At 43.7% G+C, this 16,477-nt stretch overlaps 1 protein-coding gene across 2 annotated transcripts; it reads left to right on the top strand.

Annotated features, from left to right (window-relative positions):
* Positions 1–2,443: 2,443 nt before the first annotated feature.
* On the top strand, positions 2,444–11,347 carry Cthrc1 (collagen triple helix repeat containing 1). 2 transcript variants are annotated; one of them, XM_075963627.1, is made up of 4 exons: positions 2,444–2,718; positions 7,602–7,823; positions 8,740–8,956; positions 10,822–11,347. In XM_075963627.1, the coding sequence occupies exons 1-4, from the start codon at positions 2,569–2,571 to the stop codon at positions 10,962–10,964; spliced, it is 732 nt and encodes a 243-aa protein (XP_075819742.1). In that variant the 5' UTR covers positions 2,444–2,568; the 3' UTR covers positions 10,965–11,347. The 2 variants fall into 2 exon arrangements, with proteins under 2 accessions (XP_075819742.1, XP_075819743.1); XM_075963628.1 differs by having other exon boundaries at positions 2,463–2,673.
* The last annotated feature ends 5,130 nt before the right edge of the window (positions 11,348–16,477 follow it).

Raw genomic sequence — 16,477 nt, 5'->3', positions numbered from 1 at the left:
GCCAATGATTGTTGAACCATGTCATTTTGTTGTTGATGATGGTGGTGGTGCTATTTGAAAGCTTCCTTTTTTTTTTCTTTTGGACTATGCTGGTCTGGGATTATTTTTTTTTTCTGTGCTTTCCTGGATGTAGTTAACCTTTTTAGGTGAGAGTTTACCTTCTAGCCCCTTGTGGAGAGCTAGATTTGTAAATATATATTGCTTGAATTTGGTTTTATCATGGAATGTCTTATTGTCTCCATTTATGGTGAATGAAAGTTTTGCTGGTGTGGTAGTTGGAGCTGACATTTGGGGTCTCTTAGAGTCTGCAGGACATCTATCCAGGCCCTTCTGGTTTTAGGTTCTCCATTGAGAAGTCGAGTGTAATTCTAATAGGTTTGCCTTTAGATGCTACTTGGTCTTTTCCCCTTGCGGTTTTCAATATTCTTTCTCTGTTCTGTACGTTTAATGTTTTGATTATTTTATGTCAAGGGGACTTTGTTTTTTGGTTCAGTCTGTTTGGTGTTTTGTATTCTTCTTATATTTTGTTAGTTGTCTTTTTTTAGGTTAGGAAAACTTTCTTCTATCTTTTGCTGAAAATATTTTCTGTGCCTTTGACCTGTGTTTCTTCTCCTTTCCTCTATTTCTAATATTCTTAGATTTGGTCTTTTCATGGTGTCCCAGATTTCCTGGATTTTTTTGGGGGGGCAGCAGTTTTTTTAGATTTAACAGCTTCTTTGATTTATGTATCCATTTTTTTTCTAGCATGTCTTCAATGTCTGAGATTCTCTCTTCCATCTCTTGTATTCTGTTGGGTGACACTTGCCTTCATGGTTGCTATTCAAGTTTCTATATTTCTCATTTCCAGATTTTCCTCAGTTTGGGTTTTCTTTATTGATTCTATTTCTATTTACAAGTCTTGGATGATTTTATTGATTTCCTTTTTATGGACCTCTATCAAATGCATAGGGGTTGTTTTAAAGTCTTCTACCTGTGCTTCAGCTATGTTGGAATATTTACAGTCTGCTGTGGTAGGGTTGCTTAGCTCTAGTGGAGACATACTTGTCCTGGCTGCTATTGTATTTTTATGCTGTTATCTAGACGTCTGGAATTGGGAAGATTGTAATTCTAGATGCTGATATCTGATCTTGTCTTTGTGGATGGGTGTTTTGTTCCTTGTTTGTTGTGTTGTTGTTGTTGTTGCTTTTGTTTGTTTTTTTTTTTCTCTCTCTCTGGTTCTTAGGAGAATATGGCAGTTGCGTGCTGCCTGTAGGAAAATCTTCAGGAGTCCTGACAGGTGTGGGCTCTGGGGGTTCCAGGTAAAATGTGTTTCTGGGTATTGGGAGCTGACACTTAGCATCTGGGGTGGTGGAGGGGCTTAACAAGAGGGAGGAAAGCAGGGGTTTCCACCAGGATCTTGCCTCGGGAGCAGAGAGGGAAGAGGATCACAATAAAAGGACTGCTACAGAGCCAAGCATGAGACTGGGTATTGGACTTGGAGGAATGAAAGGAGAGGTGAGATCAGCAGTTAGCTTCCTTGCTTCTCTGGCAGGAGGGGCCTGTGGGTTCCCAGGGAACACCTGCTGGAGCTGGGGCGGGGGGGGGGGGGGGGGGGGGGGGGGGGGGGGGGGGGGAGTAGTAGGCAAGGCAAGAGCTGGGGAAGGGAGTTTAGGAGGGAAAGATCTGTAAGAGGCTACTGCAGGCGCTGGGCTTCAGAGCTGGGGGGTGGGGGTGGGGGTGGGGGTGGGGTTGAAGCTAGGGACTGGACCTGGAGGACTTGAGGGACAGGTGGCCTACCTTTCCCTGGCAGCGAGGGCCACTGAAACCACTTAATGTTGGTCATTGTCCAAGAGCCTCAGTTCTTCACTTATGAATGGAGAAGACAGGCAGCATCGTCCTCCACAGGATTGCCAAGAGGCCTTGACAAGCTTTGCACCTTTGCTCTTAGACCAGGATAGCTCTTGCACACACATTAGCAATCATTTGAGTCATAGGACTCTTAGAGGCTAATGCCCCCCAAATAAATGTCCCCTCCCTCCCTCCTCTCCCTCCTCTCTCTCTCTCTCTCTCTCTCTCTCTCTCTCTCTCTCTCTCTCTCTCTCTCTGTCTCTCTGTCTCTCTCTCTCTCTCTCTCTGTCCCTCCCTCCCTCCCTCCCTCCCTCCCTCCCTCCCTCCCTCCCTCCCTCTCTCTCTCTCTCTCTCTCTGCCAAAGCTTTGCTAGGAATAAAAAAACCCAAAGGTGATTCCTGGCCCAGATTTAAGACACTTGCCGTCTAGACTCCTGGACCAGATTTAAGACACGTGCTGTCTTGATTCCCCCTCATCTGTGGTTCTGGACCACAGTCACAAGGCAGCGAGGGTCTGGGCGGGCGGAGCTGCGGAGGAGGGGCGGGCTCGAGCCCAGGACCCTGGCCTATTGCAGTATGCAAGATCTGGGTGTCCAGGGGGCGGGAGTGAAGAAGGAAGGGCGGTGCTCAGTGAAAGGAGCATTGATGCTGCGGGTTGCCGAGCTGGGCCAGACAACCGACCAAAGCCGGGCTCCGGCGACCGCCCTACCTCCTACTCGGCGCTTAGCAGCCACCGCACACCATGCACCCCCAAGAGCGCACCGCCTCCCCGCAGCTGCTGCTCGGCCTCTTCCTGGTGCTGCTGCTGCAGTTGCCCTCCGAGTCCAGCGCCTCCGAGAACCCCAAGGTGAAGCAAAAAGCGCAGATCCGACAGAGGGAGGTGGTAGACCTGGTGAGTCTGAGAGTGGGTTCTGACCTAGTGCTGGAGAGGACCCAGCCGTGCACGCCCTGGGAGGCCATCAAAACGGCTGTTGGTGGTGCTGACCGTAGGGGTGAGGGTAGGACAGCCCGTTAAGTATCTTAAGTGGAGTCTCCAGCCTTGTCTGAGTCTGTGGGTGGGGAAGGATCCAGGGGGACCGTAATGAGAGACCATCGGAGAGATGCGACGTGGGTTAGGTGAGATGTCCCAAAACTGTAGGCGCCCAGGAATTTCTGGCCTCAGGAGAGGCCACTCTTGAGAGAAGTAGGGAACGTTGTGGTTGCAGCTGGAGTAGATTGAGCTACTTGGCTGATTTCAAAAGCAGGCCAGAGAAAGACCCTAGGCCAGCTGATCGCCTGGGCCTGGGCCAAGGCTGTGCAACGTGTCCTTTGTTGGGACTGGTGGCCACGTCTGCCTGGAGGAGAGACAACCCCCACAAAACATGTGTTCAGCTCTTTGTAACTTGAAGATTATGAGTCACTTCGGGTCATCTTCCTGGGGAGTTATGAACGGCAATTGACTCCTCGACGGTCTTGAGCTCGGGCCAGGAATGGTACTGAGGGTTTGAAGCTGTACGGGGGCGCGGGGTGTGGGGAGGAGGTGGGGTGGAGATGAAGGGTGCCAGTGAGAGCCCTCCCCAGGACCCCTTTCGCCTGTCCTGTTTAAAGCAGAAGCGCAGTCCGGTCTTCAGCTTGTGGCTGCCAGACAGGAACACTGCAATCGCAATCGAGCTACAGGGAAAGCAGCAATGGAGCTACAGGGAAAGCAAACGTCCCAAGCTCTTTCTGAGGGGCTAACCTGTGGGAAAGCCTGTTTGCATAAAGCCTTTCCCCCTAACTCTGAAAGTCAACAAACCCAGTTTTCTACCCCATGCAAGAGCAAACCAGCGACAGATCTGTAGTCCTTGGCACATCATAAACTCCAGGCCTTGAGCCAATCTATATGGTTGTCAGGCATTGCAATACATGAGAAGACTGGGCATTTGGTGATTTTTTTTTTTAAAGATTCGACTTTCTTAAACTGACATTCTAGGCTAAGCTAATAAAGCAAGCTCCCTGAGAACTAATTCTAAACGGGATTCAAAAGCGCTTGGGGCGGGGGGAGGAGGATCTCTGAAGCTTCACACAGCGGTGGAGCGTTTTGTTTGTTTTTGTCGTTGTCTTCTGCTATGATATATAATTTTGTCCTACAAAAGCACACTGTGTTGGGGCTCCAGTTCTATTTTAAGTACCTAAATTGTTTAAAAAAAAATGTGCCACATGAGCGTGGTCCATGTGCAGTTTGCATGCTGTGAATGTGTAGTTTAGATACAGAAAAAAAGCACCTTTCCCCTTAAAGCTAACATTCTCCGCTATAAGGATTTTATAGTACCTGTGGTTCCCCACAACTCTAACCCAACTTGGCAAAGCGTACTGTGCAGCCGGCCTCAGGTGCATCCTGTAGATTGGATTTGGTCTTGGTGACAGAAAAAGTCCACACAGTCATCAGGAAGACTTCAACAGCGTGTATAAAGTAACTTCTTTGTACAGGCGCTGTCAAAGCCTCCCTTTCACGCGCCCTCGAAGTTCTGCCCCCTGGTGGCCAATATAAGAAACGGGGAGCGGGAGGGAACTTCCATTCACTGTTGACTGACGTTCACAGAGGACTCCAAACATCTATTGGGACTAGGGTTTTAAATTGGGAAAAGACAAAGTTCACTCTATGTAACATCTTGCCTGAGAGGAGTTAAAAATCTGAAATATACTAGAGAAATTTACTAGGGTAACGTTAAAGTAAGAATTTATTTGGAACGCATTGCATTTGAAAGGTCTAATTAATGGCACCCTTGTTTTCGTGGGAACTAATTTGAGGGTAGGCACGGGAACTGGACGAAGGAAGCTCAAGTATCGCTGTTGTAGGTCAGTGGTTGACCACTTGCCTAACATGCATGAGAATCTATGTTCAAGCCCCATTACTGTAATATGGACACGTGCTCCCCCCCCCCCGTGTGTGTGTATGTGTGTGTGTGTGTGTGTGTGTGTGTGTGTGTGTGTGTGTGTGTGTGTGTGTAGGAGCAGTCTCATGTATCCCAGGCTCGTCTCAAATTTGCTCCGTTGGGAGAATCCTGAGCTCTGGCTCCTCCTGCCCCTGCCTCCCGAGTACAGGGATTACAGTGGTGTACTACCAACCACTAACTTTAAGACAAGAATGCTTGATTATCCCCAGGCATTGGAATGCTGGGTAAATGGCCTGGTCTCACATATCTAGAAATGAGTGAGGCTAGTATTAAAATAAAAAGAAAATAGTTCTAGAATGTATGCATTTAAATTTTACAACAGATACAAAATGAACAACAAAACAGAGAATTCTAGCTCTTACAGATGGTTTGGTTGATTATTACCTATCTGTTGAAGACAGGTAGTCACATGAAACTGGGCCACAGACTGCTATTTATGGGGACGGAAGGGGTTGGAAAAGTGCTATCCTGCTACATCCTTCTTTACATCAAAATAGGAGAAGCGCATGAAAGGGTATCCAACTTAGAGATAATGCAATACAGAATAATTATTAGCCAGGTGGTGGTGGCGCACGCCTTCAATCCCAGAACTCAGGAGGCAGAGGCAGGCAGATCTCTGTGAGTTTGAGGCCAGCCTGGTCAATGAGTGAGTTCCAGGACAGCCAGGGCTGTTGCACAGAGAAACCCTGTCTTGCGTTGGGGGGGGGGGGGTGGATTCAGGGCCTGGAGAAATGGCTCAGCAGTTAAGAGCACTGGCTGCTCTTCCAAACAACCCAGGTTCAATCCTAGCACCCACATGGCAGCTCACAACTATCTGTAACTCCAGTTCCATGGGATCTGACACCTTCACACAGACATACATGCAGATAAAACACCAATGCACATAAAATAAAAATAATTTTTTTTAAAAAAAAGATAATTATTGACTGCTAAGGTTTTATTAATCTTAAGGAAGTCACTCAAAAGCAGAACAAGTCTATGTGGATAAGTATTTTCATTATATCAATATTTATAGGAGAGGAGAAGGGGAAAATATTTATAACAAAAAACAGAATTAAGCACCCAAAAACTGAGTATTAAAGATTTTTGTATGTTTGTTTGTTTTGTTTTGATGCTGCAAGGGTGAGGAGTGGATGTGGAGGGGCTGGGAGGTGAGTGGAATCAGAGTGCTTGATGTGAAATTCCCAAAGGATCAACAAAGAATTATGTTTTAAAAAAATGTATGATAATGCACACCTTTAATCCCAACACTCAGGAGGTAGAGGCAGGCAGCTCTAGGCCAGACTGGTCTACAGAGCGAGTTCCAGGACAGCCAGGCAGGGCTACACAGAAAAACCGTGCCTTGTTATAATTTAAAAACTGGCCTGTGCCTGCAAGAGGAAAACAGAGAGAGGAGACACAGAGAGAGGAGGTGGGCAGGCCCTGCCTTTTAAAGGGGACTTAGCTGTAGCGAGGTGACCATGTAACTGATGACTTTGTCAGGCCCTGAGCAGATCTGAGTACCACCTGAGTACTGGCAAGTGCATCCTGACAGGTGACAGGCCAGCATAATGACTGAATGCTGATATCTGAATGTGTCTTGAAAGAAAAAAAAAAGTATAATATTATAAAAGTGCATTTATAGAATATAAATGCTTGATAAAATGTGGAATTATAAGGAACAAACGTAGACTATTGGGGGCTGGAGAGATGGCTCAGCTGTTGAAAAGCACTGGCTGTTTTTCCGGGGAGCCACGTTCAATTCCCAGCACTCATATGACAGCTCACAACTGCCTGTCTGTCATTCCAGCTCCAAGAGCTCTGATCCCTCCTCTAGCCGGCACAAGCCAGGCATGCTACCATACTCATAAAATAGTAAGAACAAAATTTAAATTAAAAAAAGATCAAGCCTGGTGGTGGTGGCGTACACCTTTAATCCCAGCACTCGGGAGGCAGAGGCAGGTGGATCTCTGTGAGTTTGAGGTCAATCTGGTCTATAAGAGCTAGTTCCAGGACAGGCTCCAAAGCTATAGAGAAACCCTGTCTCAAAAAATTAAAAAGAAAAAAGAAAAAAAATCAAGGATGTGTACCTTGGAAGACAGCTAGTTAAAATTATTTATAATCATAAATAGAAAAAGACATGAAAATATGTTTCCGATTTGTGTAAGTGTGTGCAGTAAAAACATATAAAGAAGTGATAATGTCTTCTAGATAACCTTAACATGAGTTTTCCAGAGTAACTTGTCAGAACATGGACAAGGTGCTTTAAAGGGACTCTTGACAGATTAAAAATAAATGTAGTTGTGATCACCAGAACCTTCTATATTGTTTATTTACACCGTCATGAATGTATTTCCTTGTTTACTTATTTTGCACTGGGCGTTAAGTAAAAACTAAGAAAAGGCAGCTCCGCTGGCACAAGAAGTCCAATTAGGTCAAATCAAACCAAATCAAAATGCCCATCGTCTTATTAAGAATGACACTCTCTTAAAAAATAAAAAAGAATGACACTCTTGTGGCCTAGCGCATGGCAGAGAGACAGAACAGCAGGGAGCCCATGCGAACCCCAAACCACATGTTTCTCCTTTGGGAGCCCATTTAAATACCCTATGGGAATGGTCCTGATCCTCTCCCCCGCCCCAGGGAGGGGATCAGGACCTGGCATGCTGGGATTTGGAGTCTAGAGCAATGCAACTCCCAGGCTAGGGGACTGGGATGGATGCCAGGGGCTGGAGGCTATGGTCCCAACTTAACACTGGGAATCAAACCTTGAGCCTTGTGCATGCTGGGCAAAAGCTCTGCCGCTGAACTACATCCCTGCACCCCATACTGACTTTGCATCTGATTTACTGTTGCTTTCCCCCTTCTCCTTGTACTGCAGTACAATGGAATGTGCTTACAGGGACCAGCCGGAGTTCCTGGTCGCGACGGGAACCCTGGCGCCAATGGCATCCCTGGGACACCCGGAATTCCAGGTCGGGATGGATTCAAAGGAGAAAAGGGGGAGTGCCTACGGGAAAGTTTTGAGGAATCCTGGACCCCAAACTACAAGCAGTGTTCGTGGAGTTCTCTGAATTATGGCATCGATCTTGGGAAAATTGTGGTAAGCAAAGTTCAAATTATATTAAAGTTGAAGCAAAATGTAGGAGTTTTGTAAGTCAGTGTCTTTTTTTTTTTTTTTTGCTAAAGAACTTTAAATAAAAAGATGCGGGACAATAATTTGTGATTTTTTTTACTTAAAATTAATGAAGAGTTTGATAACATTTCAGTTAATTTCATAAAAGTATTTACTTAAAGCAAATGCAAAAAGAAAGCATAGTATTTTTTCAGGTTAGACAATAACCAACATTCTAATCTTACCATTACATAAATTTAAATTTAGTCTAACACATCCTACTGTAGCTTCAGGCCTAAAAGTGGAAGACAGTGTTAGTCCCAGGGATTGAGAATGAGACCACTACCATAGTATAAAGCCAAATGGGCTCCAGCCAGGTCCATAGCCAGGTTTCTGGGAAATGACCCCAAATATCGGTTTGCACCGGCTTAAGAAGGAAAACCCATAATCCATTGTATTTCCTGTCAGGTCCAATCAGGGGCAAGCATACATCCTGTCGTACTTTAAGCCTGTGAAACTCCGCCCACAAGTGATCAAACTCAGACGGGTGCAGATGGGTCAAACAAACTTGTTCTGAGAAGTGAAAACAGGACACTTGTTATCGTCTGTAGTCTGTACAATCCAGCATTGTAGGAACTGGCTATCCTTGGGCAGGGAACTTGCCCCTCAGAGACATTTTACATTTTAAAATGTAAAGGAGCACAAATGGCCTAGACATCATAGACTATCAAATAAAAAGCCCAATCCCAGAAACCTCTTTTTGAGCTGTTGGTCAGTGGAGTCTCATGGACCTCCCCCAAATTCCAGACTGTTGCCGTTGCTCTGGGTTAGCCTCTCTAACTTGATGGTCGCAGTATCTTTTGAGTTAAAATGGAACGCGTCCAGCTGGTTTTCTGCTGTGCAGGAGTGCACGTTCACGAAGATGCGCTCCAACAGCGCTCTGCGAGTCCTGTTCAGCGGCTCGCTTCGGCTAAAGTGCAGAAACGCGTGCTGCCAGCGCTGGTATTTCACATTTAATGGAGCCGAGTGTTCAGGACCTCTTCCCATTGAAGCCATCATCTATCTGGATCAAGGAAGCCCTGAATTAAATTCAACAATCAATATCCACCGTACTTCTTCAGGTATGTATGACAGTGGCAGAGCGTGCCTCGGATCTGCCTGTGGGGATGTCTGATTTCCACTAGCGCGTCAGTCGCCAACACCCGTGTCTTAAAAGCAAAATAAATAACAACAAAAAGCCCTGGTTGTGGCGATGTGTCCCAAAGCTGAAAGTCAATGACAAGTTAGAAATGACAACCACAGGCAGTGATTCTGTCGAGCGGTGGCTCTGGTTCTCAGCCATGGCTACACAGCAGGCTCATCGGGGAAGCTTGGAAAATGCCTGATACTCCTCCAGGAAGATCGAGCTAAGGGGGGTTTGATTTGTTAAAGTAGGCATTTAACCACTTGACTCACTGTGAGACTGATACTAAGCCCACACCTGTCTGGAGTTCTTTGGCCACAGGGTTAAGTGGGCATGTTTCTAGGCCTTAAGGGGGCTCAGCTGGACTGCACTGACCTCCCTAGGGTGGAATCTAACAGGCACGTGAGCACATTCATCTCAACCCACAGGCAAGCTACACAGCCACTGTATGGCTTCCATTGCCACCATTCACTGTCTGTAGGAATCTGCCAACCCAGGTTGCTTTCTCACTTCACACAGACATCCAAGGAAGCATGTCTCTCTGCTTGCTTTAGTGACCAATCATGAACTCTTTTTCAGCTGTGAGCAAAGAACTTTGGTAAGATGGACTGCAAGGTGTATGTCCGTGGGGGAGAGCCCAGAGGACATGGGAGGATACAGCATCAAAACAGAACAGAACAAAAAGCCAGGTTTCTTTTTAATTACAGGAATCCTGTTAAAGGTCGGTGAGATGGTTTAGCCATAGAAGGTGCTTATCCCTGAGACTGATAGCCCGAGTTAGATCCCTGGGACCCATATGATGGAAGGAAAGGACCAACTCCTGTGATAAGTGTTCCTCTGATCTCCATATGGGCACTGTGGCACAGGTGTATCCACACCTACATACACACACCTATTGATCATGATGACAGACAGACAGGCAGGCAGGCAGACAGACAGACAGGTGATATAGATAGATAGATAGATAGATAGATAGATAGATAGATAGATAGATAAATTGTTAGATGGATGGATGAATAGATGATAGACAGGTGATTGATAGATATACATACATATATACATATGTATAATTTTTTGCAAAAAAGAATGCGTAAAATAGATTCACACATTGAATCACTGGCATAAGATTAAGCTAGGATTTCTTTCAACCACATAAAAGTCCTATTCTTGATTTGCATATCATCAGCTCTACGGATCAGTGCTGGAAAGGGCTTTCTTTTAAAAGACCTGCATATCTTGATTTGGGCTCTGGTTCAGGTCTCTTCCAAAGTTGGGAAGTCTTGACAGTTGAAACTGCAGGCTTCCTGTATGATTTGGTAAATTGTTCTTTGATTTTAAACCATCTGTCTATAACAAAACACATTCTGGTTTGAGAACACTGCCCACTGAGGAAATAGCATAGTAATAATGTACCTGCCTTCAAAAATATTTACGTGCCAACTTCTTAAGAAAAAGAGACCTTTGGGGCTGGAGAGACGGCTCAGTGGTTAAGAGCACTGACTGCTCTTCCAGAGGTCGTGAGTTCAATTTCCAACAACCATATGATGGCTCACAACCATCTGTAATGAGATCTGGTGCCCTTTTCTGGTGTGTGGGTATACATGGAAGGAAAATGTTGTACACATAATAAATAAATAAATCTTTTAAAAAAAGAAAAAGAGACCTTTATTACGAAATCCCTGTCAGGTACTAGAATCTTTAGTTAGCTTTCCACCAAACAGGATTATAACTGATGTTCTTCAGTAGGTGCGGAAGGAATGGTTTTGCTTTTGTTCTAAAGAGTTGTGATGGTTCTGTTTGTAGTGGAAGGACTGTGTGAAGGCATCGGTGCTGGGCTGGTGGATGTGGCCATCTGGGTCGGCACCTGCTCTGACTACCCTAAAGGAGATGCTTCTACTGGATGGAACTCAGTATCTCGCATCATTATCGAAGAGCTGCCAAAATAAATCCTCCGAAGCTTCCGCTCCCTACCTCTTTTATTTTTAAAACCAAACCTTTGAAGGGTTCATTTAAATGACATTTGAGAAATCACTTTATGCACCCAACTGAATGAAAATGCGAAGTTAAATATGTTTACAGACCGAAGTATGATCTCACATTTTAAAACTTAGCATTGTCTGTTTTACTTCAACCAAGGCTGGTTTCAGGATTTTCTCCCAGTACTTCTTTCATAATTCTGTTGAAGCTTTATATTGGAATGTCACTGTGATCTTTAGTATTTCTTATTTCCTGATGTCAACTTTTTTTAAAAACATAAAAGTTATGCCATTGTACGAGCTGTAAATGTTTAGAATTATTTTGTATCTGTTAAGTAAAATGTTTCAAACAGCTTTAATATTCTTCTTCTGTTTGTTTGTTTGTTTGTTTGTTTTGTGTAGCTCTGGCTGTCCTGAAAGTCACACTGTAGATCAGGCTGGCCTTGAACTCAGAGATCTGCCTGCCAATACTTTCCAAGTGTGAACCATGCCTGGCAACTTTAATATTTTTAAACTGAAGATTTTGCTACTGAAGCTGAGTTTTTAGTACTTAATATATGAGAAGTTGAACATAAATCTAAATTTTAAGTATTCATTTAACAACTGAAATTGTAGCATATGTATAATATGGTTCTGTATCTTGAAGGATATGAAGAAGACATAAAGGTGTTTATATGTCAGGATTATAACAGTATTTTAGGAATTTTATCTTACTGTATCAAAAAGTAAAAACATATGGCTCTAGCCTCACACTACTTAGCAATTGGCAGAAAGGATAAGACACACACAAGTGAGATTCTTGAAGGAGCTTGTAGACTTCAAGGTGGAAGTAATTGCTTTGAATCAAGGTGATCAGAGGGCGTTCACCAACTCAGGGTGAGTGTGAGGAAGATGAAGTTCTGGGCTTGAGTTGGAAGCCTCAGCAAGAACTCCAGTTTAATTTACTAAGAAGACCTAGGAACAATGGTCAGCCAAGTGCTGCTCAGACTGTGGTAGCTACAATGGGAAGGTCCTGTAGGATATGAGTGACTTTAGCCCTTGGGCAGGAAATCTACAATAGGATCTCAGAACGCCTTACTTGGGAAACAAGGCAACTGTGAGAAGGCAACGCAAAAGGACCCAAGGATTCAGCTTGAATTGCTTCCTAATGGCAAGGATGGCATGAGCATCAATAAAGACAATGATTGCAATAGCTTGAAAAATATCAACCAAGATGATGTAATAAAAATTCATTGTGGAAATTGTGAGATACCAACAAATCAACTTGTATTCAAAACTGGGAATTAGAACCAAACACTTGTCCTGTTTTCTTTATATGAATTATCTCTCTGAATAACCAAATAAGTTATGAATGAAGGAATTACTCTTTTTTTAAAAAGTATATGTAGTCCAATGAGGTGGCCCAGTGAGTAAAGGTGTTTGTCACCAAGCCTGACGGCATGGTCAATCCCAAGGTCTATAGAGTGGAAGGTTTGTGTGCAATACAACTGCTGGAAGTTGTCCTTTGATCTCTACACACTAACCATGGCACAGGTGTGCTTCTACACAAATGCACACACACAAAATAAGTAAATAAGTAAATATAATACAATTATACAAAGTCATATATTTAAAAAGTATATGTATGTATATATACACACAGTTTATTTTAATAGTATTACATATTCATAGTTAACAGTTGAAGAAAGAATGCTAGCATTAGACAATCACCCTTTTCAGCCATTTATGAATTAAGGGATTTTTAGTGCAGATTCATGGCTCATAACATCCCCCAAAAGAGAGACAAGACTAAGTACTCCATTAGAAAGTCATATGGCATCATCTAAGAAATAATTTTAGCAGCAGTCAAACCCGGATTCAACTTAGCATGCAGATATAACTATTTATTGGTGAAAAGACAGAGGATATAAGATGGATATAGATATAGCAATAGAGATAAAGGTATAAAAAGCAAAATACTGACTATAGAAAACTTGAAAGATAATTTGATTATTGCAAAAACAATTAAAAAGAGGCGTAAGATCATATCAGCCTATTACCAGGTTTGTACACAGACACTTATTCAAGAAAATTACAAACACAGCACAAGGTCAGTTTTTCTTAAGATAGTAAATATTGACAGTAGGTGTGATATTTCAGTTATTCTTAAACAGCGCTCGGTCTTTGGAGCATTGAAACAGTTAAGATAATGTGAATCCACGTGCGGTGGTTTGAATGAGGAATCTTCCCTCACAGGCTCATGTATTTGAAAATCCAGTTCCCGGTGGTGGTGCTGTTGGGGTAAGTTATAGAACTTCTAGGATGTGGAGACTTGCTGGAGGAGGTATGCCAAGAGTAGTCTCTAGAGTTTATAATTCCAATCCAGTTCCAGTTTTCTCTCTGCTTCCTGTGTGCAGTGAGATGTCATCTCTAGACTTCCTGTTACTTCTCAAGGCCTTCCCCACCACGATGGACATCCAGCCGTCTGGAAACATAAGCCAAAATAAACTCTTCAGTTTCCTTTGGTCGTGGTATTTTATCACAGCAGTAACCAATAGATTATGGATGCTTACCACAGTGCTACTTACAGTGGTGAAAAAGAGGAAACAAACCAAATATCCATCAAAACAGGACAAAGAAGAACAAACAGAAGTATATGACTATATTGTAACATTATCCAGCCATAAAAAGAACCAAGTATTGACACAAGGCTTGCAATGTGGATGAACCTAAAACCGTTATACTAAGTGAGAAGCCAGACCAAGGCTGCACCAGCAGATTAGTGTTTGCTGGAAGAGCATGGCTATACAGCATGGGTAGGATTTTGTTCTCTGGTGATAGAAATATTCTAGAATGATTGTGGTGATGGCTACATAACACTGAATACATTAAATGCCACCAAGCCATACATATCAAACAGGCAAAATGAGAATTTCATATTATGTATTACACACGTTTTAAAAGCAGCTACTAGTGCCAGGCGGTGGTGGCGCACACCTTTAATCCCAGCACTCAGGAGGCAGAGGCAGGCGGATCTCTGTGAGTTCGAGGCCAGCCTGGTCTACAAGAGCTAGTTCCAGGACAGGCTCCAAAGCTACAGAGAAACCCTGTCTTGAAAAACCAAGAAAAACAAAAAAGAAGAAAGAAAAGAAAGAAGAGAATATAAAAGCAAAGAAAATGCCCTACAGGCTTTCCTACGGACTGATACTTCTGAGGCGTTTTCTCACCTGAGGCTCCTTCCTCACTAGATGACTCTAGCTTGTGCAAGTTGTCCTAAAACCAGCCAGTTCACTTGTTCAAGGCCAGCCTGGACTGTCTGAGAAGGAAAAAGAAAAACAAGAAATGTGAAAATGAGACCAAATTACAAAAAAGGAAACAGACAAATGTAAGAGAAAATTCCAGACTGAGGAAATTGAGTGGCTAGAAAAGCAGGAATCCAAAGCCAAGCATATAATCGAGCCAATGGCAGTTTAACGAAAGAAGGGACGGTCAGCAGTATGAAATAGCACACAGATGTTGACAAGGCTTCTAGCCAGTGCCGTGCAGCAGCAGGCATCTCTGCTTCACCTCCATTGATGTCACATTGCCACCTGAAACAGATCATGATCTGAAGTGAGCACCACCGAACATCTGGACTCCCTTACTCTTTCCTTCCACCATGGGTGACTGACCTGGCACTGCTATCACAGCCCAGACGCTCGCCTCCCTCATTTATAAGAGCTCCTGGAAATACACAAAATAAAAGCCCACCAGAAGCTGAGTGAAGAACATTAGTGTTCACAGACTCGTGTGAGCCAGAGAGGGAGATAACTAACTCCCACCAAGACAGGCGCCCCCAGCTTCACTGGAATTCCCGACAGGTTATTACTGTGAGTTAGGTTGGTATCTACTGAAGGAGCTCTAGCCGGTCTGAGTATAGCAGGCATGGCTCTGGCAGGCCTTGCCTTCTCCCCCATTTCCTCTGCCTTGATAAAAACCATTAGATTACACCCCTAAAGCTAGCCACTGTGGTCCATTCTCTTATTTGGCCACTTCCTCCACCTGAGGCTGACTGCCAAGGTCCAGTTATCAAAATGTTGAAGTCCAGCAATCAAAATCCCCCTTTGACTCACCCAATGAACATGCCCAATTACAATGAAACAACTTACCCTAGTACGGGGTTTCCCCCTTTGCATTTATACACCACCATTTGCCAATGGGCCACATCTGTCTCCTCTTCATCCAGAGGCAGTTCTTTGTCCCTCTGGGTCAAACATCCCTTTCGCCTCTCCCTTGCTCCCTTCCCCTTCTCCCTCATCCTCTATCCCCTGCCTTTGTCTTTTATTCCCTGTCCTTTGTCCCTTTAGGACAAATCAATTTCTTTTGTGCTGGGTCTTGGAACATCTTGGGCCAATGCAGGTCCCTTCATGTATTCTCCAAGAGGGAAAGACACCTGAGTTGTTGGAAAGACATTCTTGCCATCACTAAGAAAACAACTTAGCTGGGAAGTACACTTGAATGCATTGGCACAGGAGACCACTTCCTAAATATAACCCCAGCAGCACAGACACTGAGATAAACAATTAATAAATGGGACCTCCTGAAACTGAAAAGCTTCTATAAAGCAAAGGACACAGTCAACAAGACAAAACGACAGCCTACAGAATGGGAAAAGATCTTCACTAACCCCACATCAGACAGAGGTCTGATCTCTAAAATATACAAAGAACTCAAGAAATTGGTCACCAAAAGATCACATAATCCAATAAAAAAAAATGGAGTACAGACCTAAACAGAGAACTCTCAACAGAGGAATCTAAAATGGCTGAAATGTCTCTCACACTTAAGGAATGTTCAGCATCCTTAGTCATCAGAGAAATGCAAATCAAAACAACTCTGAGATTCCATCTTACACCTGTGGCCAAGATCAAAAACACTGAAGACAATTTATGCTGGAGAGGTTGTGGGGAAAAGGGAACCCTTCTGCATTGCAGGTGGGAATGCAAGATGGTCCAGCCCCTTTGGATGTCAGTGTGGTGATTTCTCAGAAAATTAGGAAACAACCTTCCTCAAGACCCTACTAGTAATACCACTTTGGGGTATATATCCAAAGGATGCTCAATAGTGCCAAAAGGACATGTTCTCAACTATGTTCATAGCAGCTTTGTTTGTCATAGCCAGAACCTGAAATAACCTAAATGTCCCTCGACCGAAGAATGGATAAGGAAAATGTGGTACATTTATACAATGGAGTACTACACAGCAGAAAAAAATAACAACATCTTGAATTTTGTAGGAAAATGGATGGAGCTAGAAAACACTATTTTAAGTGAGGTAACCCAGACACAGAAAGTCAATTATCACATGTACTCATTCATAGGTGGTTTTTAAACATAAAGCAAAGAAAACCAGCCTACAAACCACAATCCCAGAGAACTTAGACAACAATGCGGACACTAAGAGAGACTTACATAGATCTAATCTACATGGGGAGTAGAAAAAGACAAGATCTCCTGAGTAAATTG

The sequence above is a fragment of the Microtus pennsylvanicus genome, chromosome 2 (genome assembly GCF_037038515.1).
Source record: "Microtus pennsylvanicus isolate mMicPen1 chromosome 2, mMicPen1.hap1, whole genome shotgun sequence".
Classification (NCBI taxonomy): domain Eukaryota; kingdom Metazoa; phylum Chordata; class Mammalia; order Rodentia; family Cricetidae; genus Microtus; species Microtus pennsylvanicus.
The sequence above is the reverse complement of the archived record's forward strand: the minus strand, read 5'-3'. Positions and strand labels throughout refer to the sequence as shown.